This window comes from Bacillus rossius (assembly GCF_032445375.1).
Source record: "Bacillus rossius redtenbacheri isolate Brsri chromosome 9 unlocalized genomic scaffold, Brsri_v3 Brsri_v3_scf9_2, whole genome shotgun sequence".
In the NCBI taxonomy this organism is placed as follows: domain Eukaryota; kingdom Metazoa; phylum Arthropoda; class Insecta; order Phasmatodea; family Bacillidae; genus Bacillus; species Bacillus rossius.
The window spans coordinates 34,644,971-34,671,552 of record NW_026962013.1 but is presented as its reverse complement, the minus strand read 5'-3'; the positions used below and the strand labels follow the sequence as shown (position 1 = coordinate 34,671,552).

At 36.6% G+C, this 26,582-nt stretch overlaps 1 protein-coding gene across 1 annotated transcript in view; it reads left to right on the top strand.

Annotated features, from left to right (window-relative positions):
• The first annotated feature begins 8,965 nt into the window (after nucleotides 1-8,965).
• LOC134543158 (male-specific lethal 3 homolog) overlaps nucleotides 8,966-26,582 on the top strand; it is a 61,957-nt gene continuing 44,340 nt past the window's right edge. Inside the window, exons 1-3 of the mRNA XM_063388024.1 lie at nucleotides 8,966-9,428; nucleotides 22,466-22,534; nucleotides 25,424-25,533. Of these exons, the coding sequence (XP_063244094.1) occupies nucleotides 9,327-9,428; nucleotides 22,466-22,534; nucleotides 25,424-25,533 (281 nt within the window). The 5' untranslated portion in view covers nucleotides 8,966-9,326. The remainder of the gene's footprint in view (nucleotides 9,429-22,465; nucleotides 22,535-25,423; nucleotides 25,534-26,582) is intronic.

Here is a 26,582-nt window from a genome sequence, read left to right as displayed (position 1 = left end):
GAACTGGCATGGCGTCCGAGGGAGGCTCGGCCTCTCTCGCGCCAGGCGTGACCTCATTACGCTAGACTCCAAACGGGTGTCTCTGGAAGAGATTTTATTGTCGCTAAAATCCTAATTTAATGTTTCAGGAGGAATGGGTACGGTTCTTCTCTTGTCTACTCAGGTTTCCGCGGCTTTGTCTTTAATTGCTGTTCGGGTCGCCTGACTCGGGTGGGCCATGGCCAGGGGTGTGTTCCGTTAGCGGGAGCGTATACTGGCGGGTGCAGGTCGGGCTCTGGGGTGGTCGTCGGCCAGACGACGTCAAGGTATTGTTGATACACTAAATTAAAACAGCAAGCATTGCGTACAAAATGTGCCATCAGGAATGAGGTATCAAAACTAGGATATGCATTTCGGAACTTTTACCTACAAATCCAAATTAATAACACCTAAAATAAATTTTAAAATATTTCAATTCAGAGACTTAATGTAACTAAAATTATTTTGGCTTACCCAATCAATCTTTCTTATAAGTCATTGTTCTCCTTATTTTACAATAGCTGCTACTCTGTAAGTATTGTCTGGAATTTTCTGGAATATAGACTCATAATTTCCTGACAATAGATGGTACTGACTTATGTTAAAGCAGCATCTCTGAGTAAGCAAGTAGCTCTGGTGATTTGCAAGAAAGGCCTAGAAATATTAAAATTCTGCCTACGTGTTCAATTATTATTATTTAAGTTTTGAAAGTAATACCATTTTTCGTGAATGTAAATATTTGTGTAGCAGATCCTTGTCAGTAAGCCTATACTTCCCAGGCTATACGAAACAAGCATACCTGGTCTAATATCTCGTTAAAAAATTATTTTAAAGAGATAATGTGAATGAGGTGAAGTTAGCTTAAAGGCTCAGGTTGAGGTTTGTAACAGTAAATACACTTAATTCAAAATAAAACAAAATTGCCAATTTCTAAACACAGCAAAAATTAACACATTCACTTTAAAGTATAGGAACAATTTTGATGAAATACAAGTGAAAGTGTCCATACAACAGCAGCTAGTTGGGTGAGAAAATAAGCGGGAATGAGAAGGGATATGCCTACTTGCAGATTTACATTTAATTATATGTTTTATTCTTACTAAACATACCTTTAAATATTGTTTTTGAAGAGCACTATAAATTGCACTACAAATTTCAGGTAAAAATTTTGAGATGGTGTTGTGTGGAATACTTGTAGAGAACATAAGGGACTTAAATGATTCCTCTGTCGCCAAAAATCTTAATGTAACTGCCAGCCTCTGCTTTGCTGGTATAGACTGGCACAAATGAGTATCCTTCTTTGCAATGCGAGACTCCACAATTGAAAGAAGAAGATCAAAACTTTCAGATCCATTATTACATAGTTCGGAAATGAATCGGCATCTTCGTATCGAAGTTCATGACAAAAAGGGGTAAAACACCATTTGTTTGCCGGGAAAGTATCCACTGTCTCGTCCACCATCTGCGTTTCCTTTTCTTAGATCTCTCTTCTAGTTTACTGAGACTTGCTACAATTGCAATTACAGCTACAGCTTTTGAAACACTTTGATGCTCTTAATGCAGGCATTCCAAACACCTGGAAAACGTAAATTTTAAACTGTGTATGATCACAATATACCTAAATTGGAATATAACCTACTTAAAAAAGCCCGCGTTCCTTGACCCAAAATTTGTTTTTGATTCTAAATACTGTCATTTACAGTTCTCTAAAGAATGTTTGGTAAAACGAGCTCACTCAAAGAAAATTGATAGTGCGAAATGACTTCAAATATATTTTACATTGCTCGTCAAATAATATTGAATACAATATATTTGAAGACGTATTTCATCCAAAATTCACCCTTCAAATTTTGTTGTCCAATTTATTGGATACAATATATTTGACAGTGTGACAGGGCCTTAATATCTCGTTAAAAAAATATTTTAAAGAGATAATGTGACTGAGGTGAAGTTAGCTTAAAGGCTCATCAGGTTGAGGTTTGTAACAGTAAATACACTTAATTCAAAATAAAACAAAATTGCCAATTACTAAACACAGCAAAAATTAACACATTCACTTTAAAGTATAGGAACAATTTTGATGAAATACAAGTGAAAGTGTCCATACAACAGCAGCTAGTTAGGTGAGAAAATAAGCGGGAATGAGAAGGGATATGCCTACTTGCAGATTTACATTTAATTATATGTTTTATCCTTACAAAACATACCTTTAAATATAGTTTTTGAAGAGCACTATAAATTGCACTACAAATTTCAGGTAAACATTTTGAGATGGTGTTGTGTGGAATACTTGTAGAGAACTTAAATGATTCCCCTGTCGCCAAAAATCTTAATGAACTGCCAGCCTCTGCTTTGCTGGTATAGACTGGCACAAATGAGTATCCTTCTTTGCAATGCGAGACTCCACAATTGAATGAAGAAGATCAAAACTTTCAGAATCCATTATTACATAGTTCGGAAATGAATCGGCATCTTCGTATCGAAGTTCGTGACAAAAAGGGGTAAAACACCATTTGTTTGCCGGGAAAGTATCCACTGTCTCGTCCACCATCTGCGTTTCCTTTTCTTAGATTTCTCTTCTAGTTTACTGAGACTTGCTACAATTGCAATTACAGCTACAGCTTTTGAAACACTTTGATGCTCTTAATGCAGGCATTGCAAACAACTGGAAAACGTAAATTTTAAACTGTGTATGATCACAATATACCTAAATTGGAATATAACCTACTTAAAAAAGCCCGTGTTCCTTGACCCAAAATTTGTTTTTGATTCTAAATACTGTCATTTACAGTTCTCTACAGAATGTTTGGTAAAACGAGCTCACTCAAAGAAAATTGATAGTGTGAAATGACTTCAAATATATTTTACATTGCTCGTCAAATAATATTGAATACAATATATTTGAAGAAGTATTTCATCCATAATCACCCTTCAAATTTTGTTGTCCAATTTATTGGATACAATATATTTGACAGTGTGACAGGGCCTTTAGCAAAGAGCCTGCACTCGAGTACCGGGGTATATCCTGGGGTATTTTTTTGTGTGCCTCTGCTACCACCTTGCAGCCATGTGGTGTTCATCCCCGAGAACATAAGGTCTCCACACAATTTGCTAGCCCGAGCCTAACCTACCTCTTCACGACCTCGAAAAGGTGGTTAGGTATCAGATCTTTTTTGATGCAGTCGGTTAAATATTATATTAACTTGTACGAGTAACATTTCCCTTATTGGTTTTTTACAAAGGTCTCATACTCTCAACATTAAACAGCAATTCAGAGGCATATGTAGAACTGATGTCATTCTGAAATACTTTGCTAACCTGTTTAGGTAGATTGGAAATGGCCTCGAACGAAATATATTCACACTGTGTGTAAATTTAAGTTAAAGTTGAATTTGTTTATCTGAAGTTGTGGGTGTGTATGTATGTATGTGTGTGTATGTATATGTATATGTATATACATATAGACAACAATCGTAGTGCCCTCCTAGAAGTAGAAGCTATACCTGTCCACCAACGTGGGCTTAAGGGTAGTATTTTCCCCGTTAGTGCAACCTAAGTGAAGTGCTGTGTCTACGATCATGAACGCATCTGCGTGCGCCCTGGAACGTCCGCAGACGACCATGTGTTTTGTAAATATTTTCTACTTTCTTGTAATTATTCTGTCATTATGTTTCAATTGTAAATAATCACGAGCGTCTACGTTTTGTATAATTTATAACATTGCAGAATTCTAAATAATAACTTGTGTTTACGTTTCTGTATAATTGCCTATAATGTCGTCTTAACTCTTAAATAATTTTGTATTTATTTTCAAGTGCTGTGTTAGCAATATGTAAACCGCAACCTGGCCCGCCGCGAGTCGCGCTTCTCCCATGCGGCCCTATTTCCCCTTCCCCTCCTCCATGGCCCGCGCGTACCGGCACGCGGGCGGGCGGGGGAGGCAATGGCTAGCCAGACTCCGAGCCGAGCAGACGTGCTCTCGTTTGCTCCGCTACGCTCGAGACGCGCAGTACGGTATCATTCTCTCAACCAGCAAGTTCGTCACGGGACTGCCTCCGCAGTCGTGTCAGGCCGCATCCGAGTTAGTTTGTACTGCTGAATTCTCGCAACCAGCAAATTCGTCACTGAACCGTCACCATAGCCGTTTCAGACTGCGTATGAGTTACTTTGCACGTCTGAACTTTCGTAACCAGCACGTTTCGTCACGGGACTGCCTATGCAGTCAAATCGAGTCGCGTTTAAGTTTATACCAGTGTATTTCCGGGAGTCAGGGTCGCGGCGAGGGAGAACGTTCGTCCTGCAACGTGTCGGCCAGGCTGCGATAGGGCTTCGACGGAATAAAGTAGCTCGTGAAACGGTCAGCAACGTCTTCCTCTAACCTATACAAATTTCCCTCTTGGTCCCACCTTTTCCGGTCCCGGCCACGTTGGCCTGAACTCCACTATCTCTCCGACTGAAGCTACGTGGGCAAATCAGAACGAGTTTCAAAACAATTCACAACAGGGACTTAGGGACCACAAGGCGAGTGACGTCAATATATATATATATATTATGTATGTATAACTGCACCTTTATAGCAGTACCTAATATCGTTTTTCCACTACTCAAAAGCTGTTCACGTAATTTAGTTCCATTAAAAAAATTAAAATATTTTTTTAAGAAATAAATTTTTACATTATTGTGGTGATATTGGTTTTAACCTCTTAGCAACCTCTTAGCAACCTCTTTGCATGAACATTGTTTAACCTTCAATATTACCTCTTATTCAAATCTATGTATTAATTCATGTAACAATCTAAGTCATGTTTTGTGCTTAATAAAGCCTTAGTTTCTGATGATAAGGTTTATTATGTCAATTTATTAAGCACATTTTACCAAGAAACATTTAATACAAACAATGGACAAGTATTTCAAGCCCGAGAGATTTGAAGCAGATCACACAACTGGGAAAAGCTCCTCACAATGGAATCACTGGAAGAAAACATTCGAAGTCTTCACAGCTTCAATCAAGGCTTCTGAATCTGATAAGCTGTTACTACTCTACAATCACGTGAGTCACAGTATATACGAACTTATTAGCGAATGTACTTCTTATGCGTCTGCAATCGAAAAGCTAGATTCACTCTTTATTAAACCTAAGAATTAAATATTTTCAAGGCATAAACTAATGAGCCGACACCAGCAACCTGATGAAAGTGTAAATCAATTCTTACAATCTTTGCGTCTCCTTAGCTCTGACTGCGAGTTCAAAGATGTTAAAGCAGCAGCTTATAGGGATGAATACATTAGAGATGCATTTATAAAAGGTCTCTCATCGAACAGTATCCGACAACGTTTGTTAGAAAACGCAACTCTTAGCCTGGATGAAGCATTTGCAAAAGCACGATCATTAGAATCAGCTCATATAATTTCTGAATCCTATATTCCTAGCCAGACACCTTTAGCCTCAACTGAGCCGGTTCAGCAACCAAATTCTCCTGTAACCGCAGCCAGCAGTAGTCAGAAATGTTTCTTCTGTGGGTTCCCTCGTCATTCTCGTTCTTCCTGTCCAGCGCGAGAAGCTACATGCAAACTCTGTGGTAAGAAAGGCCATTATGCAAAAGTCTGTAGGTCAATTAAGCCCAAAGATCGTACTGCCGCCTTACCTGACTCTCCTCAAGACACAGATGACTTCTCAACTATTGCTTGCCTTCCTGCTAAGTCTCTGGTTTTCCCTACTAACCAATCTAATCGTAATCGTAAGACCAAACCAACATCTTCCAAAACATCAGCTGCTTCTCCAACTAGCCTTTCCAAAACCATTGTCAAACTGAAAGTAAATGGTTTTCCAGCTGAAGGGCTAATAGACACGGGGAGTTCGGAGAGTTACATAAATTATGGTTTTGTCTCCAAACATAAATTAAAACAATATCCTACGTCATCTGAAGTAGCTATGGCATCGTCCTCTTTGGCCATGCCTATAAAAGCTTATTGTTCAATAGATTTACAAATCTCGGACAATATATACAGAAAAACAAAGCTTAACGTTCTAAACAACTGTTGCGCAGATGTTATATTAGGGCACGATATCTTTAAGCAGCATTCCACTCTGTCGATAGTTTTTGGTGGTAATAAACCTGAACTGCAAATCAGTAGCTTAGCATGTTCCAAAGTCGGTCCGGCCACCCTCTTCGAACACTTAACACCAAATTGTAGACCTATCGCGATCAAGTCCAGACGACACTCAAACGAAGACGAAAAATACATTCAATCCCACATAGAAAAACTTCTCTCTGACGGTGTCATTGAAGAAAGCAACTCACCCTGGAGGGCGCAGGTACTAGTCGTGAGTGGAACACATCGAAAACGTATGGTCGTCGACTATTCTCAGACTATAAACCGATACACGATGTTAGACGCTTACCCAATCCCTTCCATAGAGAAAATAGTTTCCGATGTAGCTAAATATAATATCCACAGCACAATAGATCTCAAGAGCGCATATTATCAAATACCAATAAGGGTTGAAGACAGGCCGTACACCGCCTTCGAGGCAGCAGGAAAACTCTGGCAATTCAAACTTATACCAATGGGCGTCACCAATGGAGTGTCTGCGTTCCAGAGGAAGATGGACGAGATCAAGACCAAAGAAAGACTACAAGGAGTTGGCATCTACTTGGACGATGTGACGGTGAGCGGAAAAGACCAATCTGAACACGACTCCAATCTACGAAAATTTTTAGACGTCTGCAAGAAATATAATTTAACCATTAATCAAGAAAAATCCCATTTCAATTTGAAGTCTCTTAAGCTCCTCGGTTATCTCATCGAAAACAATATACTCAAACCAGATCCCGACAGACTTAAGCCACTGATTGATTTCCCTATCCCTAGAAACAAAGCATCCTTGCAACGAGCACTAGGGATGTTCGCTTATTATTCTAAATGGATTCCAAAATTTTCAGATAAAATACGTAGATTAGTGAACTGTAAAGTATTTCCTATGGCCCCTGAACTAATCCAAGACTTCAACAATTTACGGAACTGCATAGTTAAATCCTTCGTCGTTAACGTAGAGGAAGACATCCCATTCTGCGTCGAAACAGATGCCTCTGACGTCGCCATCGCCGCCACTCTGACTCAAAACAAGAGACCAGTAGCCTTCTTCTCGAGAACCCTCACTAAGAGCGAACAACACCATTCAGCTGTCGAGAAGGAAGCTTATGCGATCATTGAAGCCCTTCGGAAGTGGAGGCATTACTTGATAGGAAGAAAGTTTCAACTTATAACCGACCAGAAGTCTATTTCTTACATGTTTAACATTCGGCATCCTGGGAAAATCAAGAACGAAAAATTTACAAGATGGCGGTTAGAACTTGCTCCTTACAACTATGACATCATCTACAGACCGGGGAAGGAGAACGTGGCGGCTGACGCTCTCTCTAGGACTTGCGGCTCGCTCCATACCTTCGACAGACTTGTCCACTACCACAAGGCTTTGTGTCACCCAGGGATCACCCGGATGGCTCACTGGGTGAAGAATCAGAACCTTCCCTACTTCATCGACGAGATACGCCGAGTCACGTCTTCCTGCAGAACATGCTCCGAAATCAAACCTCGCTTTCACAACAAGCGGAGCACCCTCATCAAGGCCACCGCACCCTTCGAACGGCTCAGCGTTGATTTTAAGGGACCATTACCATCCAACACTCCTCGGAAATATCTGTTAACGGTAGTCGACGAGTACTCCAGGTTCCCTTTTGCCATCCCTTGCAACGACCTATCCTCCACAACCGTCATTCAAGCACTAAATCAGATCTTTACACTCTTCGGATATCCTTCATACATTCACACAGACAGAGGCACATCCTTTATATCCAGAGAACTTCAATCATTCCTACATTCCAATGGAGTTGCTACTAGTCGTACTACACCATACAATCCGTGTGGAAATGGCCAAGTAGAACGTTACAATGGGATAATATGGAGAACTGTATCGCTGGCGCTGAAAACGAAGGGACTCGTGATAACGCAGTGGGAGAAGGTGTTACCTGAAGCGTTGCACTCCATCCGCACACTGCTCTGTACTGCTACTAACGCTACACCCCACGAACGTATGTTCTACCATAAGAGAAGGGCCAGTTCTGGAGTTACTCTTCCTTCGTGGCTTACTACACCAGGGAAAATTCTAATGAAGAATCACGTCCGTCAGAGTAAATATGACCCCCTGGTGCAAGAAGTAACTCTGCTTGAGGCGAACCCTGACTATGCTCTGGATCAACTTCCAGATGGTAAGGAGACAACAGTCAACCTCAGGCATCTCGCTCCTGCAGGGGATATTGTCAACAATGAATCTAACTTAGAAGATGTGAATTTTCCAAACCTCGCTGATGATCCTAATCAACACACTGAAGCATCTGAAGACACCCAGCTGAACCTCACTCCAGAAGATTCACCTGCGAAGAACATGAATGATCAAGACCTACCTCAAGTGAACCCAATTCGGACTCCACCCAGATCTCCTCCCAGACCTCAACCTCCACTCCGGAGATCTTCCCGCACCACTAGACCTTCTGAATATCTCAAGGACTATGTCCTTAAATGAAGAGGGGGCGAATGTGGTGATATTTGAATTGAAACCTCTTAGCAACCTCTTAGCAACCTCTTTGCATGAACATTGTTTAACCTTCAATATTACCTTTTATTCAAATCTATGTATTAATTCATGTAACAATCTAAGTCATGTTTTGTGCTTAATAAAGCCTTAGTTTCTGATGATAAGGTTTATTATGTCAATTATCAATGCAATATATTAAATCACATGAAATGTTTAGTTATATCTTTTATCTTTATAATATATAGAACCATTTTTTGGTGTTGTCTATATTGTACAGTGCTGCTTCTAGTTATTCGTCTGGAAACGTGTGTCATTTAGACTATGTATGTTGTTGTCTTGTTTGTAATCTTTGACATGGTTCAAAGTTGTGTCTCCATGTTTGTTGATATTTATTTTGACAGTGAATTTCATTTTTAGTGTTTTTAACCTGGACAAATAATTTTACTTTAATAATACGATAACTTTATAGTCTTCATGTTACTTTAAATATCTCACTCGCGTAAAAATTTATTTTGAGGTGTTGTATTTGTGAATTTGTATATCTGAATGTTTCGATAAATATTTGGTAGCAAGGAGAATGGTTGTTATTGTTTGAATATTTATGCTTTTTAATTTGTATATTGTTTTAAAATGGATAATCAGTTAAATAATTACATAATTCGTTGGCGAGCCTGAATGTCGTTCTTGAGTTTCACTTCTTGTTTATTGAAAAATGGTCTCCACAAGAGGAATGAAGTTTAAATTTACGGAGGGTGAGAGAGTGTTATGCTATGAACCTGATCCAACAAAGGCGAAAGTATTGTATGATTCAAAGGTATGTTATTCATTTCAATATTTTAAAATTTGTATTTCGAATAAATATCGAATACGCAGTTACTATCGACTTTCATTTGTTGTTTGAAATGTTGGTTTAAATGGCGGCATTGTATAGTATTGTGTCGTTTGTAAAGAAGTAATGTATTGTAGTTGACCTGAAGTGTTCTAATCGTTGATTTCCGTAAAGCCTGAATACCATCAGTATTTTTTTTGTTCGTTCAAAAATTTCGACGTCTTGAGTTTAGTTTGTTCGAAAAGGTGTTGGTAGGTACTGCTAGTATTGATTTCTGTTCCGTGCTAAAACGTTAATGTGCGGTACACCTACCTTTCGTTCAGTGCTTAGTTTTGTAAATGTTATAGCTTTTATCACATCTTTCAAATAATTATTTGGTTTGGCTGTTTTGGTAATGGTTCAATTTTGAGTGTAGGCATGTAATATTTTTAATGAGATCTTTTTCAATGTTTTCTCTAAACCTAATTGTGCAGTTTGGAACTTGAATTTAAACAAATAATTTGAAGTTTTTATTACTGGCTACTTATTGTTTCTTTGTTATGTGACTATTGTTTTGTGGGATGATACTTCTAAAAGAAAAATAATTTATATGATCATGGGGTCAAAAATCAAAGATGTTCATTTGGTTTAGCTTAATGCAAAGTTTGTAAAAAGCAAAATATTAGTAGGGCATGATTGTACAGTGTTTTTTCTTTTTTTAAGTACTGTATTTACCATAAATACAACAGTAGTCCTTAAAAGTTATTCTTGTAACTCTTGAAATACCTATAAATGATGAATCAATTACTCAGAGTATATACCTATAGTTTTTGTGAAACACTTCAAAAACTGTGTACCTATTTGTATGCTGTAATCACACAATGCAAATTACAAAGTACCTAGAGGTTATTTTGTGTTAATTCTGATAATCTCATTCACTTCTCATGAGTGAGCTATAAAGTTGACAATATGTTTGATTTGATTCATACACTCTCAATTGGGCTTTCACATGGTGGCAAGGAGTCTTTTCCATATATCACCCCCTCTCCCTTCCATCTTCTTAGGTCCCTTGCATATCTCACCCTTAGCATTCCTTCCTCAAGCCCTTTCCACTTCTACCCAGTCCTCACTTGGAAGGCATGCCTCTTTATTTACGTCTGCCTCCATTCCCTTCAAAGCTTCCATGCATGATCTCAGATCTCTATACCCAGCTCTGTGCACCCTAGTTCCCAGCTCCCCTCTCTCCATTTTTCACTGTAACATCTTAAATAGCCTGACTAACCTTTCCACCTCATCCTACCCGGACTGGTTTTGCCTATCCCAGGTTATTTTGCAGGTACTTATACTCCTTTGCTTTCTTTATCTCCTACCCCTTCCAACTGTACACTTCCTTCGTTTCTACCTATTCGTTATGAATCTAATCACCTTCATCTCTCCTACATTCAGAGACATCCTGTTCTCCTTGGTCCATCGTTCTAGCCCGATCAGATTCCCCACTACCTCATACACCACGTAATTGTCTGTAAACTTTCTCATCCTAGCCTCCATTCCATCTCTTATATCGTTCATCATTAACATAGAAATAAAAAGGGCCCAACACACTGCTGCACTCCTGACGTCATTATCCCTCTTCAGACCTTTCCTATCCCACTTTGTTTTCTATCCTTAAGAAAGTCTGTTACATACCGAACTTATCACACTTTCATCCTTTACCAAAAACTCTACTTTCTCCATTTTCTTCTTCTGTGCCACTTTATCAAAGCCTTTTTCAAAATATGTGAATATTGCGACTATTTGCTTCCCTCCAACCACCGCTTCCACCAGATCTTCCAGCAACCCTGCTATCTGTGTTTCACACGAACACCATCTCCTGAAACCATGCTGTCTATTGTCAACACACTCTAAGTCATCCATTTTCCCTACCACATACCTGTCCACCAACTTCTCCATTACTTTCCCTACACAGGATGTCATTGAACAAAAGAAAAGACAAGGGCTGTCTCTTGAAGTTAGTACATCCAAAATGTTGTCACATATGGTTATTTATTACATTCTTTGAATGATTATTGCATTAGGGAATTTTGATTTAAAACAGTTTAATGGACATATACCTTTGCTAGTTTACACTTGATGTCATAGAACTACCTCGAGAATGGACCACAAAGATGAAATCATAAACATATGGATAACAAGACAAAATCAGCTAACGTAAAATGTTATAACGCCTAGACAGCACAGAGAATCCTGCAAAAGGAATATAGTCAGAAAAATAAAAATTTTATTATGTTGGTTATGTATTTAAGAATATTTAAGGACGGGAATTTTCTTGTAGTGTAATTGCCCAAAATTTTCACATTGTCCAAACTACATTTGATTATGTCCTTTGCTAGTAAGTGTATGTTTGTTTCATCCCATTCCTCCTTCCACAACTAAATATATAACATTTGTATTTAAGTTTTTATAATAGAAATCAATAGGCCTATTTGAAAAAAAATTAATATTGATTTGTGATTTTCCAAAGCAATGTATTTAAATTTACTCATGTATTAAAGAATTTAGACATATGGAATGGGAACTAAATGATCTAGGAATTTGTGGGCGAAAACAAAATCAAAAAGTTTACATATAGAAGCTAAGAACTTAAGTTTTCATATTTCTATTTTGAAATTTTTCACATATAAATACAAATGGCAAACAGCATGTTAGATAAAAGAGGTCATGAAGATTAAAATATAGTAATTATGAAATGTATCCACTAAAACAGTTTCCACCACAGCAGATATTCTGATAATAGTTCATAATACTTTGATAGATTTAAAAAATATAGGGTGCTGTGGGGTAATTATGATACAGCAAATAAAAGGGGTAAAATTTTAATGTTAAGTATCCAAAAGATTTGATTTAATAATTTATAAATGTGCGTTTGTATGCACAGTTACCTGCAATGAATAAAATCTAATAGTACCTATCTATTGTAGTAAAAATTTGGTTGCCAAACACTTACAATTTTCCCCTTTGAAAACTTTTTTCCTTTCACAACTTTTTGTAAATTTTTAAAACTATAATAGTCAGAGCAATGGTAATGGTGGCACTAAAAATTCTACACAAAACAGGAAGCTTTACACATATTGAGATATTAGTTATTCATGGTGAAAGTTATGGGGTAAATATGAGACACAAGGTGGGGAAATTTTGAGATAGCGACTGGGGTAATTTTGAGACATTCAGTTGTCATCTTGGACCAGCAAAATCATAATTTTTGTAGTTCTAATTTGAGGTTAGTTTGCTTAAGGATAGGCCTACTTGAAGTTACTTCAAATAGAATGTGGTGGTAAGTTAAGAATTTGTTGGTCTATTTCTATATAATTGTAAAACCATACACAACATTTAAAATAATATGAAGTTTTAAATAATGTTACCAAAAATGTTGGTTTACCAAGCTTGTACTTATAGACTATGCATTTGTGTGGTTTTCATCAGACTATACAGTAAATTGTATTGATAGTAGAATTACATCCTATGCAATTTAAAAATTATAACACCAGTTATTTTGGATATTTAAGAACAAAATAATTAAGTAATTAGTTAGCCTATATGCTCTCTCATATTCTCACCAAGCTAATGATAAAAGGTAATGTCTAACCTTACTTTGCTTTCGGTAATTCCAGAAGCTACTCGAGTTAACAAGATGCCGCAAAATTAACAGAAGAAAGAAAAAAAATACAAAGAAAAAGATTTAGAGCATGTGTTTATCTGATATACGATCAGGAAAATGTTCAATCCGGGAAGCGGCCAAAAATTATATCATAGACAAATCCTTACTCTCAAGACGACTTCTTAATGAAGGTTTCACAAAAACAGGGAGGAAGACAGCCTTGACTCAAAACCAAGAAAAAGAGCTGACAACACACCTTCGGACTTTGGCAAAATGGGGGTTTGCACTTACAAAGAACAAAGTCATTTCAGTAGTTGCTGATTTCATTGCAGAGAATAATATTTGTACACCTTTCCGGGATGGCATTCCAGGAAGTGATTGGTTCCGAGGTTTCTGCCAAAGGAACAAGCTAAATTTAAAAAAAACTAGAGGCATTAGATGCTAGTAGACGGAAGGCAACTTCAGATCCTTACACCGTATAAAACTTTTCTGACATCGTTGAAGGGACAATAAATGATCTAGGTCTTTCAGATAAACCACAACATGTGTGGAATTTCGACAAAATGTCTTTCTCTTCAGACCCTCAAAGCCTAAGGTGTGTTACCGGAGTAGGCCAGAAAGCACACCGAACAATACAAGGAAGTGGTAAAGAAAATACTACTGTTTTGGCATGCTGTTCAGCAGTGGGAAGAGTGCTTCCGCCACTCATAATATTTTCATCAGGAAATATGTGGTCTTCTTGGAAGGGAACAAATGACATCCCTGGTACCTTTTATGCCAACACTGAAAAAGGTTACATGACATCAGTAGTATTTGGCTCATACATGAGAAAATTTGCAGAAGTTGTAGAAGAAAAACCCATCCTTATGATCTTCGATGGACTCATGTCTCACATGGAGCCAGGTACTATAGAATTTGCCAGAAGTAACCAAATTACCATTTTAAAGCTTCCACCTCATACCACAGATTTGCTGCAGCCGCTAGACAAGTGCTGCTTTGGGCCACTGAAAGCTAAGTGGAATGAAACCATTTTAGCTTGGCAGCGAGAGAATCAAAGACGTTTAATGAAGAGTGAATTTGTGGACCTCATTTGTTCTATTTGGTTCGTAGGACTTCATCCAGGAAATATTATTTCTGGGTTCAAAACCACTGGTATATTTCCCTGTGACCGAACTAAATACCCTATTGAGCATTTGGATTCAGAAAAACTGAAGAAGTACTTAGAAGGCTGCAGACAACCAAGTGTCTTCCCAGAAAATGAGCACCTTGATTTGAATGGATCTGAATTAATACATAGGCCTAATGGAACACCTGCTCATGAAATGCCATCAACTTCCAAAGGTGATACAGCCGTGGGCTGTAATTTTGAATCTATACTTCTTAAGAGAATCAAGCGCACCAGCGTGGCCAGTACAACGAGGAGAAAAATTGATGTTCATGCTAGTCATTACATCGGAAGAGTACAAAAATGAAATTGAAATGGCTACTGCCTTGAAAAGTAGGCCCAAATCAAAAAAAAAAATATCAGTAGTAGCAGGAAAGAAAGCAAAGAAAAGCAAAACTTCAGACACAGAAGAAGAAGAAGAGGAGGAGGAATGGATAGAGAGTGGTGATAGCCTAGATGACATAGATATTGCAGGAGAAGTAGAAGACAATTTCATTCAAGTGGAAACTCTACAATCGTATAGCTCAGGTGATTATATTTTGGTAATCTTCAAGGGTGGGAAAAGACAAACTGTGAGCTATCGGTATGTGTGTGTAGTTCAAAATGTTTTTGACGGTGAAGATGTAGAAGTGATGGCAATGAAGAGTGTTGATGGACAGAAGGACTCTTTTAAATTGACAGAAAATGATGTATCAGTAGTGAATTTGAAAGATATCGTAGGTAAAGTACCAGTACCAAGAATTTATCAAGTTGGTGACAGACTGAAATACACATTCCTCAAACCTGTTGATATATACAAGGCGTAGGGAATTATAGGTGTAGGCTTAGTGACAAATTTATTCCTTAATTTTAATACAGAATTGTATCACAATTTGTATCTAATTTAGGAACAAAAAAATGTTTTGTGCTTGTTTTATATATTAAATAAAAATTAGGTCTTAATTATTATGTACTAGTAACATAAGTAGTCCAATGCATTGATAGAATTCTAAAATGAAATAACATGATGCATTGGTGGTGAATGAGAAATACATTTCTTTGGACAGTAAGTACAACAAACATTAATTTGGTGAATGACTAAAACACACATTTTCAAACTTTTCCATGTATTGACATGTTACTTTATGTTTGGTGCCAAATTTATTGATTTGTTTTTATGTAGATGACTATTACAATTTTTTCATCCAGTTTAGAGACCAAGAAATGCTTTTTCTACTTATTTTGTCTCATAATTTTTTTTTATTGATTGTGTTTGTGTAGTCTCAGTGTGTTTAGAGTCATAATTTTTTTTTTTTTGCTGAGAATTTTACTATCTGTAAAATTTGTACATATAAAATAATATTTTCTCTGTCTCATGATTACACACCCATTATTCTCCTGTTACAAACAACAAAGATATACCACTGTCTCAAAGTTACCCCATGGCTGTCTCATCATTGCCCCACTAACACATCAAAGCTATTGTACAGTATGTTGTACTACTATTTTTTTGTAGCAAAATAAAATCAATGAGTGAAAAATTAGAGCAAAAGATTTAAGATTTGTCTCACTATTACCCCACTTGACCCTAAGAAAATAATTTAGCAGTGCAATAATGTGTATGATAATTAACATTACATTTGTTTAAATTATAAGGGGTTAAAAAAACTAAAAGGAAGTCATGGGGATAGTCGACAGAAGTGAAAACTTAAAACTTTGTTTTTAAATGTGTAACGTGACATCATTTCTACATCAAATGTATGTAAGAAAATGGTTTTGGTATTATATCACTAGCATGTCAGTGACGCCAACCCATAAGTTTTGCCCCTACCAATATGTTGCGGGGCCACTCGTTGTGGCCGGGGGTTGTTCGGATGGGTTTAAGGTGATAAGTTAGTGGGCGCCACCATGTGGTGAGGCACGTGGACCCGGTGAGACTCCTAACTCAGGGCGTGATGTCGCCCATGTGAGGCGTGATTTTACCCCCTGAAAACACCTAGCACTAATTCCTGCCCGCTCTCAGCGTCGGGCACGCTATTATCTACGCAGTGGGCTCTCAGGCGTCCCACACGCCGTCACACGCCACGTGGTCATACAGATTTAAAATAAGAAAATAATACGTTAAATTTACACACCTGATTTATTCGGCTAATTCAACTCACACAAGTACACAATTGAAACTGTATAAAACGCCCGCGGCACGAATCGGTTTAGGTGTAAAGACCCACCACGTGGTCACATCTCGAATTACGTATTACATAGAAGAAAAGACCGTTACTGGTCGTAAGGTAATTAATTAAACAGTCCCCCGACCGAGAGGAGCTCCGAGGACTAAAAGAAAACGATTTGGAAGAATTAAAGTTAAACAGAATTACTTAGCGGTGAAAACAAGCGGTGAGGTCCCCGGAGTGCTGAAGCGTCTACTCTCGGTCGTTGATGGCGGAAGACTGGGCTGAGCTCAGGGCTCGGCTCGACTAACATGGTGTCCTCCTGCCGAAACAATTGCCGTTAAAGATATTTGTTAATTCGTGCCACTGGAATTTAAAGTAACATGACAAGGATGATTTAAAAATTACATGACATTTTCTGAATAATGAAAAAGAATAATACAAATTACAATTATTAAGAATTATATTTAATTACTGTCTGGCTTCGGGTTTCCTCGGGAATGTCCGGAAACGCTATTATATTTTGATACCTTATCTTAATTAAAAGTACATAAAACCCTCCCGGCCGATCTGCCGTCACGTTGCACTTGGGGAACATAAAAACAAATTACGCAATTACATTTAATTATGTTTTAGGGGTGCGGCGCACTGGCTCGACAGCGCCCTCTTGCCAGGTGAACACACACGCATGTACACGTACGAACGGGTAGGCGGGAGGTTTGAATGGAGGGTGGGTGGTGTTTGGGCGGTGGCATCGGACTTAAAAGGGGCAGCAGGCCCGGACGATGTCAAATAATAACTTTAAAATTAGAAGAAATGAAGTTTTACAATTGGAAAAAAAAATTTAAATCCACAAATAATCAACATTACCTCTCATAAATCAATAACCTGATATTTGAAGAAATTCACTACGTAAATAAATAATAAAAGAAAAAACATAACCTCAACTTAACTACCTACTAAAAAATAGCCAATACTCGCAATATGTACCACACAATAACGTTTAAATTTCCTTGGAAAATAAAATAATTGAAAAACTTATAATTTTTAAATTAGAATAAATGAAGTTTTATCATTGAAAAAAAAAAAACTATGAACTTAAATTCACAAATAATCAACATTCACTACGTTAATAAACAAACAAAAGGAAATCACTTAATGCAGTCAATTTAACTTCACTTACTGTTACTACAGCATATTAGTGATGCAAAATCACAAGAAACTAAACTCGAACATGTTCAGATCTCCGACGAAGGAAATAACATCGAGAACTGTGTGTGAAATATCTATTAATCCCAATATTCTATCAATCAAACTTGTGCCAGACGCTGACTTGACCTCAAACAAGAACTCTCCTCTGAAGATGTCAACGAAACAAAATGTATTAGCTATATCTTTATCTGCACCCTTGTCACCTATGCCCATGGAATTGAGCAAGATTATTGAATTAGTTGATCTTGTACAAATAATGAATACCAAAATAGATGATCTCAAAAATGAAAATCAAGTATTGAAGACATAATTAGATGCCTCCAGAAATGAAATTGCAAACTTAAAAGAAGAAGTTGTCCAAATAAAATAAAAAATGTGGGTAAATCTCAAACTGAACCGAAGAAACAAGGGTTAAAAAATCAAATTGATCACAAAAATTCATATAGTCAAGTAACAGGCAATACCACGGAAAACAAGACTGGAGAACAGACGGAGAGGAATGTTCAAACAACTGTCGTTCTGCCGGGCTACCGCGCGGCCGACCCACATGCAACAGAGAGGTTTTCCCGCGATGCCAGTAACAGCACGAACTACTCTCCAAACAAACAAACTGATGACGAAGAAGGCTTCACTGAAGTTTAATAGAAACCTGAAGTTCAATACAAACCCAAGCTCAAGCGAAAAGGGAAGTACTGCCTCTATTGAAAGAAGGAAAACACCAATGCAAGTTGGTATAAGAAATATCTCCTCGTTAAAAACAGTCTCAAAACCAGTCTTTTAAAGAAATAAAGCTCTATTTGTAACACGCTTTGAACCCATAGTAAAAAAAAAAATAGTGAATTACATTGCTAATGAATTAAATCTTTACCAAGTGAAAGTTGTCAAACTTAGATCTAAATATAATGCATACAAGGTTGCATACATATTATAATAAGTACACAGTTGTAGAAGACTTTGAAGGGATTCATAACACTGTGTTCTGGCCTAATGGCTACCTTATCAGTCAATTCTACAGGAAATTTCATACTGATGAAATTAAAAAAAAACCAGCATATCCACTCTTTCAGATCATGAATCAGCATCAACTAGCAAGTCTTCTCTTGATATGAACGACTATTCTTCCAACACCGTGCCTGAAGGAGCATCTCACTCCATTATCTGTCTTAGTGAATGCCTTTTCCCTGTGAGTGGAGTATTTATTATCAAAACATAAGAGGTTTTTAGAACAAACTCAGTTGAATTTTTCGATAACATTTTACATACAGATATTGATTTAATTTGTCTACTGAAACTTGGTTTAATATACCTCCAGTATAAACTCCCACTATTTCAATGATAACTTCAATATTTTCAGAGCTGATAGGGATCCATCTCTAACTATAATGGAAAGAGGTGGTGGGGTATTAATAGTCATCAAAAAACATAAAATTTTAGATCTGTACTGCCAACAAGAATTTGACCACCCAGGAATTGGATCTGTTTGGGTAAAAATTAAAACCTCTCAAACCAAAATTCTAACACTCTGTAACATCTACATTCCTCCTCAAACAACACTTTAAACATATGCATCATACTTTAAAGATAAACTTCCGCAGTGAACAGTTACATAAACAACTTTATACCAAAGTCTGTGAAATCATTATCTAAATATCCTTACTGGTTATCTAAGCAATTTATTCAGGTCCTGAAATTAAAAAAAAACATCTAAATATATATAACAAAAAGGTGACTGACTGACATAGTGATCTATCAACGCACAGCCCAAACCACTGGATGGATCGGGATGAAATTTGGCATGCAGGTAGATGTTATGACGTAGGCATTCGCTAAGAAAGGATTTTGATTAATTATACCCCCAAGGGGATAAAATACCACTCACTGACTCACTCATCACGAGATCTCTAAAACTATACACCCGATTGACTTGAAATTTAGCATAGTTACTCATTTTGTGATGTAGACGCTCACTAAGAACGGATTCTGCAGAAATCCGATCCCAAGGGGAGTTTCGGGGGTGTAATATATCAAAATTTCCAGTTTTTGGTAGGAAATCACCATGGCAACGGCTGTTGCTTTGTTGATGCTTCATTCGTCTCTATGGCAACGACTATTTCATTGTTAGTGCAGTCCTCATCACCGTTGAAATTTTGGCGGGTACTTTAAATATCAAAAATTACCCTTTTTTTTTCAAGTATATATATTTTACAGACTTAAAACTTCACCGTAATGTACCTTATGTTACGCAGGATGACATTTTCCGAAAATTAGAGCCCATGGGTGGTTAAAACCAGGCAACAGTGGGTACTTTGTCTGCATGAGAACAGGATTTTGCATTGTTCATGCCTTCTGCATCTCCATGGCAACGGGCATCGCGCGGCAGTGGCGTACCCACAAGGAGGGGCATGTATAATGAGCGGCGCAAGAGTGATCTGCCTGTAGACTGCCGTAGCGAAGTACGGGTACATCAGTTGTACGTTGCGTGCACGAGTCGGGAAACCATCGGTGCTATTCATTTTCTCTCCGGTACATTATACAGCATTGTAATAAATTTTCACAGAATTTTTTTTTATTTACCATTATTGTAAATGGGAGATGTGGCTTAATTTTTTTCCATTAGTATAGCCGTGCGAAGCCGGGTCGGGCAGCTAGTAAACCAATAAACAAGAACAAATTTTATTATTCTTTGTTTTCTTACTATTGAAAAGAATCTTAGATTCTTATTGTTAGAGATAAAATTTTTGGGCTCCTCAATATTAATAACAAAATAAAACAGAATCCCAAAATATTCTGGAACTATGTACACATTATGAGCAAAAATCATTTGTGAAGGTTAATAATTCTGTCACACTAGACAGTGTTATTATTGCTAACTGCTTTGCTATTTACTTTGCTAGTGTTTTTGTAACCTCCACACCTAAAAATAATCCACCAGTTTCTATACATACTAATTTTTCTTGTCCTATGCCAAATATCACAGAGAGTCTGGTTCTGTGCGGTATTACAACCTTAAAAAGTCAACCCTATCAACAGGTCCCGACAGCATTCCAAATTTAATTTTAAAAGGCTGCACACATCCCCTAATTCCTCTTTTACAGCATATCTACCCCTGCAAATAAAATATTGTTAAGGTCATTCCCATATGTAAAAAAGTAATAAGCTAAATATTTCAAATTATAGGCCCATTTCACTTTCGATTGGATTATCCGAAGTTTTTGAAAAAATATTATTTAGAAATCTTGAATTCAACCTTAAAAACCATCTCTCTGATGCCAATCATGGTTTTAGAACTGGGTGAAACCACAACCACCAATTTCATATCATTTCTAAACCTTATTTATTCCTAAGTAATAACACTTAGTGAAGTAGGTGTTATTTTGATTTAACTAAGGCTTTTGATAGTTAAACACTAAAATTTACTAAATAAATTACATAATTTTGGTTTAAGCTACAGTAAATTGAATGGTTCTCAAATTATCTAAATAAAGATACTCTTTTTGTTTCAGTTAACCATTTAAAATCGATTTTATATCTTGTTCTCTGGGGTCCCTCAATGTGGTACCCTTTCTAACTACTCTACTGGCACACTGTTTGCTGATACAAAAATATATAGAAAAATTGAATCTCTCGATGACTGTTTCTCTTCAGAGAGACATTTCAGTAGTTAAAAGGTGCAGTTTCAACTGGCAACTTAATAAAGACAAAACTCCATCCTATTACTTTTGAATCAATATTGATATTCATCCTATTACAAAATCTTATTATGTAAAAGACCTATGAATTGTACTTATTCCAAGTTATTTTTCCATCTTAATTAGATCCAAACTAGAAAATGGATCTATAATGTGAAACACTGAAATAAAAAAAAAATTAACAAAGTGCAAATGAAATTTTCTAAATTCATAAATCGTAAAATGCAATGTGGAATAACTGTTAGTGTTGACAAATTATTGTATGGGTTCTCTTAAGGCCAGAAGAGATATACTAGATGCTTTATTTATTAGTAACTGTTACAATTATAAATTAAACAGTCCTTATGTGCTTAAAACTACTGGCATAAAAATTCCAACTTTCAAGAGCCGGAAGACTCCATTACTATGTACATTAAGTAAACATAACAGTCTTGTGTATAGACTTATGAAAATTTGTAATAAATATGAGTGTTTAGTATTATATGTTTGTATTTTTTTTGGTTAGTGACCTAGTTTTAATTGTATATTTTTTTGTTATTATTGTAGTTCTTATTTCTATCTATGTGTCTGTATTGTGTTTGTATTAGTGTTTTGTGTTGTTATAAGCTTTTTTTGTTTGTTTTCTTTATTTGGTATTTTAGTTTGTTTTTTTCCCGTGCCCACCGTGAAAGCATCATAGCTGTCAGTGGGCATGTCACAAATGCAAATATATATATACACACACACACATATATACATTCATACACACACACAGATATATATATATATATATATATATATATATATATATATATACATACATACATACACACACACATACATACATGAGGCTAAAAGAAAATATTTTATACTTTTTAGTCTGTTTTAAAAATGTAGTATAATAGTGTATTTTTATTTAAATAATTATTTTCTGCATGTTACTCTTATGTGTGTGCATTGTCATCCAGTTATGTGCTAAATTTAAATTTTCAAGTCTCTAGCTCATCTGGAAGTTTGTTTAAAATAAATATCAACATATGTACAGAATCAACTGGGTAAAATTTCAAGTCATTCTTAAGAGTCAATAATCATTTCAAATGTGCTCTTAAGTCACTCGTACACATGGAATTTGGTAACCTAGAGGCGTGTGTTCTGTTGTATCTGACAGTTGAGTCATAAGTTCTGTTTTTCCCCAGGTGCTGGAAGTCATTGCAGGGAAAGATAATAGAGGAAAGAAGAATATAGAGTACCTGATACATTTCCAGGTACGAACTGTGGTGAAAACATGTTTTGTCTGTTTGGCTTCCCATGAGTTGCTGTACTTTTTTCATATAAAACACTTCTTGATTGTGATGAAATTAGATGATGTGTAATGTTGTCACACTCCAGACCCCGACTAGCTCAAATATTAGGGCTAGAGTGGACATATATGTTTCATGAAAACTTGTGGAAATGAATTGGGCGATGAAAAAGTATGTAAGTTCCAAAATAAATGTTACTGTCAAGACAGGTTGCTGAAGTAACGTATTTAAGACACATACTGATATTAACTGTTTATTATTAATAATAATTCACAAAAACTTCCAGTCATCATGGTTGCCATTTTTTTGATTGAATCTACAAAAAAGTCGCATATAACCTCTTCACTGATTTCAAAACAAACAAGTGACTGTCCGCAGATACCGAAGGATGAATGTTAAAAGATAGTTCACAATTTTGTTCCGTGGTTGTACACAAACTCACGGTACAAGCGGAAGGACTCAGTTGTTCAGAACAAAGTCAAAGTTTACTCAATCCATGTTGTGTGATAGTACTTACGACTGTGGTCACAAAATTGTAAATAAAAGTTCCCAAACGACAAAAAAATGGTTGATTATATAAGGCAGCGCCCAGACCACATCCGCAAAATTTTCTCTTCAAACCACTCATATGTTAATTTTGAGCTACCGCCTGACATGCAACCTCTATGTACCTAGCACAGATGCTGACTAGGCTACGTGCAACTTCTTACCACCCAAGAGAAGTGGCAGGTGCACGAACTCTTTAACCAATCACAGCACAGCCCTCACAAAAACAGCTGTATACAAATTTTCTACCTCTCCAAGCAAAACTTTTCCGGCAAAAATTACAAGAAAAAATGACAGTCTGATTTAATTTTTTACCCATGAACAAAAATATGTGTAAAAATATCAGCCAATCCTGGCTCATGGCAACAGCACTTTAACTAACTCCAGAGTATTTTCTCACGGCTACAAAATTTTCTGTCTCTCTAATTATTATGCATTGTGCAAACTATTGCACCTGCTCGTTCAAACAAAGAACCATTGCAAAAAAAAATCAAAAGAAAATTATGTTAACACACAATTACGAATAAAGAACAATCAAGCATCACGCCAGGAAACCTAATATATAATATATAATATAACCTGAATATGAGACAATATAATAAATCGTAATTAAACCATTTAACAAGTGAGAAGGGCAGTAGCCTGTGTTGTTACAATGTATTCACTTAATTTCTAAGAGACAAGGCTTAGATGAATATGTACATCCATTTTTAATTGCCAATACATTCTGCTTAAGTTCATTAACACTGTGTGACTTCAAATTCACTAAATAATTAGGTTCTTTGAATTATTATTGCAGTGGGGAAGATTGATTTAAAGTGTCTTTATTTTTTCATAAACTACTGCTGGTTCCACAGTTGCAGTAAGAGCGGTAAACAAATACAAAAACCAACCTTGGACAAAACAGGGGCAAACAGTGGGTTCGCCTGTGCATCTTTGTTTTGTTGTGTCGTTCAGATTATCGGTTTGGTATCATGGTTGGGTTTGTTTGTTTGTCACTGTTGTCCAAGGTTGTTGTTTGTCTTCATTTACTGTTTTTGTTGCAACTGTCTTGTCGTCAGCCCAATGTGTTCATCTGTATTTTCTGACTTCTTTCTTCCATGAGTTTTCTGGATGTTCTATGCATTTGACTTACAAAATTGGCAGATTGTGGCTTGTTTTCTGTGTGCTTGTGTGTCCATATCTTTTGTCCGTTATTGAGGTTTCTCTATACATAGAGTAAAACCAGGAGTGGTGTATGCCCAAAAACATTTAAATAATTAGATACAGTATGGAAAAAAAATTAAGAGTTTTTTTTCCATAAGTCATTTTGTTACTGGCAAATAAGTGCATTCCTATTAATCCAAATATTTTAAAAATTCTTTCGTAGTGTTTTATTTCCATCAGTACAAGGTTAAATATGAAATCATGATTCTTAATATTTTGTCTGTGTTGTTATATCCTGCCTTAATGAATAAATGGAGGCTTGTCTCAACATTGAGGTCATTAAAGACAGACGAGGGGTGAAGTGACATGGGGCAGTATGGACTGCTTTGGTAAAGGCAACGGGAGTACCTCAAGGAAATACTGGCTCACAGCAATGTCCGACGCATTTCCCGTAGTGAACAATTAGGGTTCGACGACCCCACCGGAAATCGGGCCCGGATCGCTTTGGCCACTTAATCACTGCGGCCCACTCCTGGCTAAGTTCCCAAGTCAATTTTTGTGGAGTTGCTTGCAGAGATGACTTTCAGAAATTTGTTTTGAGAATAACAGGACTGCACTTCGTTTATATTGCTAAAAACATTGCAACTTTCAACAGGATGTCTACAAATATCTACTGAACCAATTCCAGGGCTCTTTGAAAACCTTTTAAAAAAAATTTTTTATGGTTTTTTTTATTGAAGGATGATTTTTAAATTCACATATATAGCCAAAATTAAACAATGTCAAATGCAATACAAAATTTTCTACAATTTGCAGAAAGTACAGATTTTAAAGTAAAAAAAAAAAGTGAGTTAGCAAAAGGCTTCTGGTTACTTAAGTTTGGTGACTTCCAGCACCATTGCCACTTATTTATAGCCTTTTTTGTTCTTTAGTTTCCGTACTATTTCCTATTTCGTGACTTTGCACTTTCATGACCTGTAGACACCCTGTTCAATGGTATTTAAAATTATTGTTAAAGTGTTGCACAAGAAATATAAGCCCCATATTAGATATTACAATTCAGTGTAAAAATGCCAACACTCAGAAATGTAAACTCAAGCTTAACTTGGAATATTAGAAGGCAAACAGGAATGCTTGTGTCTAAAATAGCTTGTTTCCTAGGGTTGGAATTCATCGTGGGATCGGTGTGTCAGTGAAGATTACGTGCTGAAGGATACGGACGAGAACAGACAACTACAGAAGCACCTGGCTGATAAGGCACAGCTTCAGTTGTGAGTTCTTTAGTATCATGCCTTTTTTTTAAAAAAAAAAAAAACATGGTATAGAATGTGTTGCCGAGATAAGCATGGTGGTGAGTGTGGGTATCTCGTGTACCGAGTAAATTAATCACTATTAATGTTTCATCACAGTAATAATGTACACTGAGATATGTTTTTCAGTTACTTATTTTCTTTTCTTTTTGAGGGTTCTAAAATTTGTTGCCTGTAAAATACAGGTTTTTAGAATATTATTTGAAATGTTTTTACTGATAGAATTTAAGGTAGTGATTTGAATTTCTTCAAACCATAGGAGTGCACTTTCTAGTATACATTTGCCATTTGTTAGACAATTTTGGCCCACTAGTTTGTGGTAGTGCAAGAGTTGCCATTTTATACACAGGAAGAACACAAATGATTTGAGCACTTCCAGAAAATTGTAAAAACAAAATGTTGCAGTTTATTAACCTGAAACTTCTTTTAGTGTATAGAGTATTTCTGAAAGATTATTTGTAGTTTACAGTGACCCAATGTGCTCTCCTCGAGTTATGTGGTAAACATAGATTTGGTATTCAAACTTCCCGTAGGCTTTGTGGAGTGTGACAGCAAAGATTCGACAGAAGTGGCTGGAACACTTTGTCTTAAATGTAACCCTAAAGAAAGAAATTGCATGGGGTTAAGTCCAATGATCACATTGGCCAACTGCCCCACACCGCAGTGTTGACACCTGCACGACTAAGCCATTTCTCAGTGAGATGTGTTTAATCATAACATTTGCACTTTAATATGTTATATTTTTATTAAATATTAATTTGAGTATTGGGTGTTCATGGGTGTTTGTGCTTTATTTAAGCATCTACCACAGTAGCTAAATGTGTTTACCACACAGAATATCGGATGTTTTTAGAAAGTTCCAACTGCATGTTGTAAAGGCCCTCAGCTAGCATTACGTAATTGTCAGTGTATGTGCATGTGTTGTATTTTACGAAAAATTAGCAATCAAACTAGGCCAGACTTTACAAAACTATAAGCTGTTTCTAAAACTATCTGACTCCTCGCAAGCA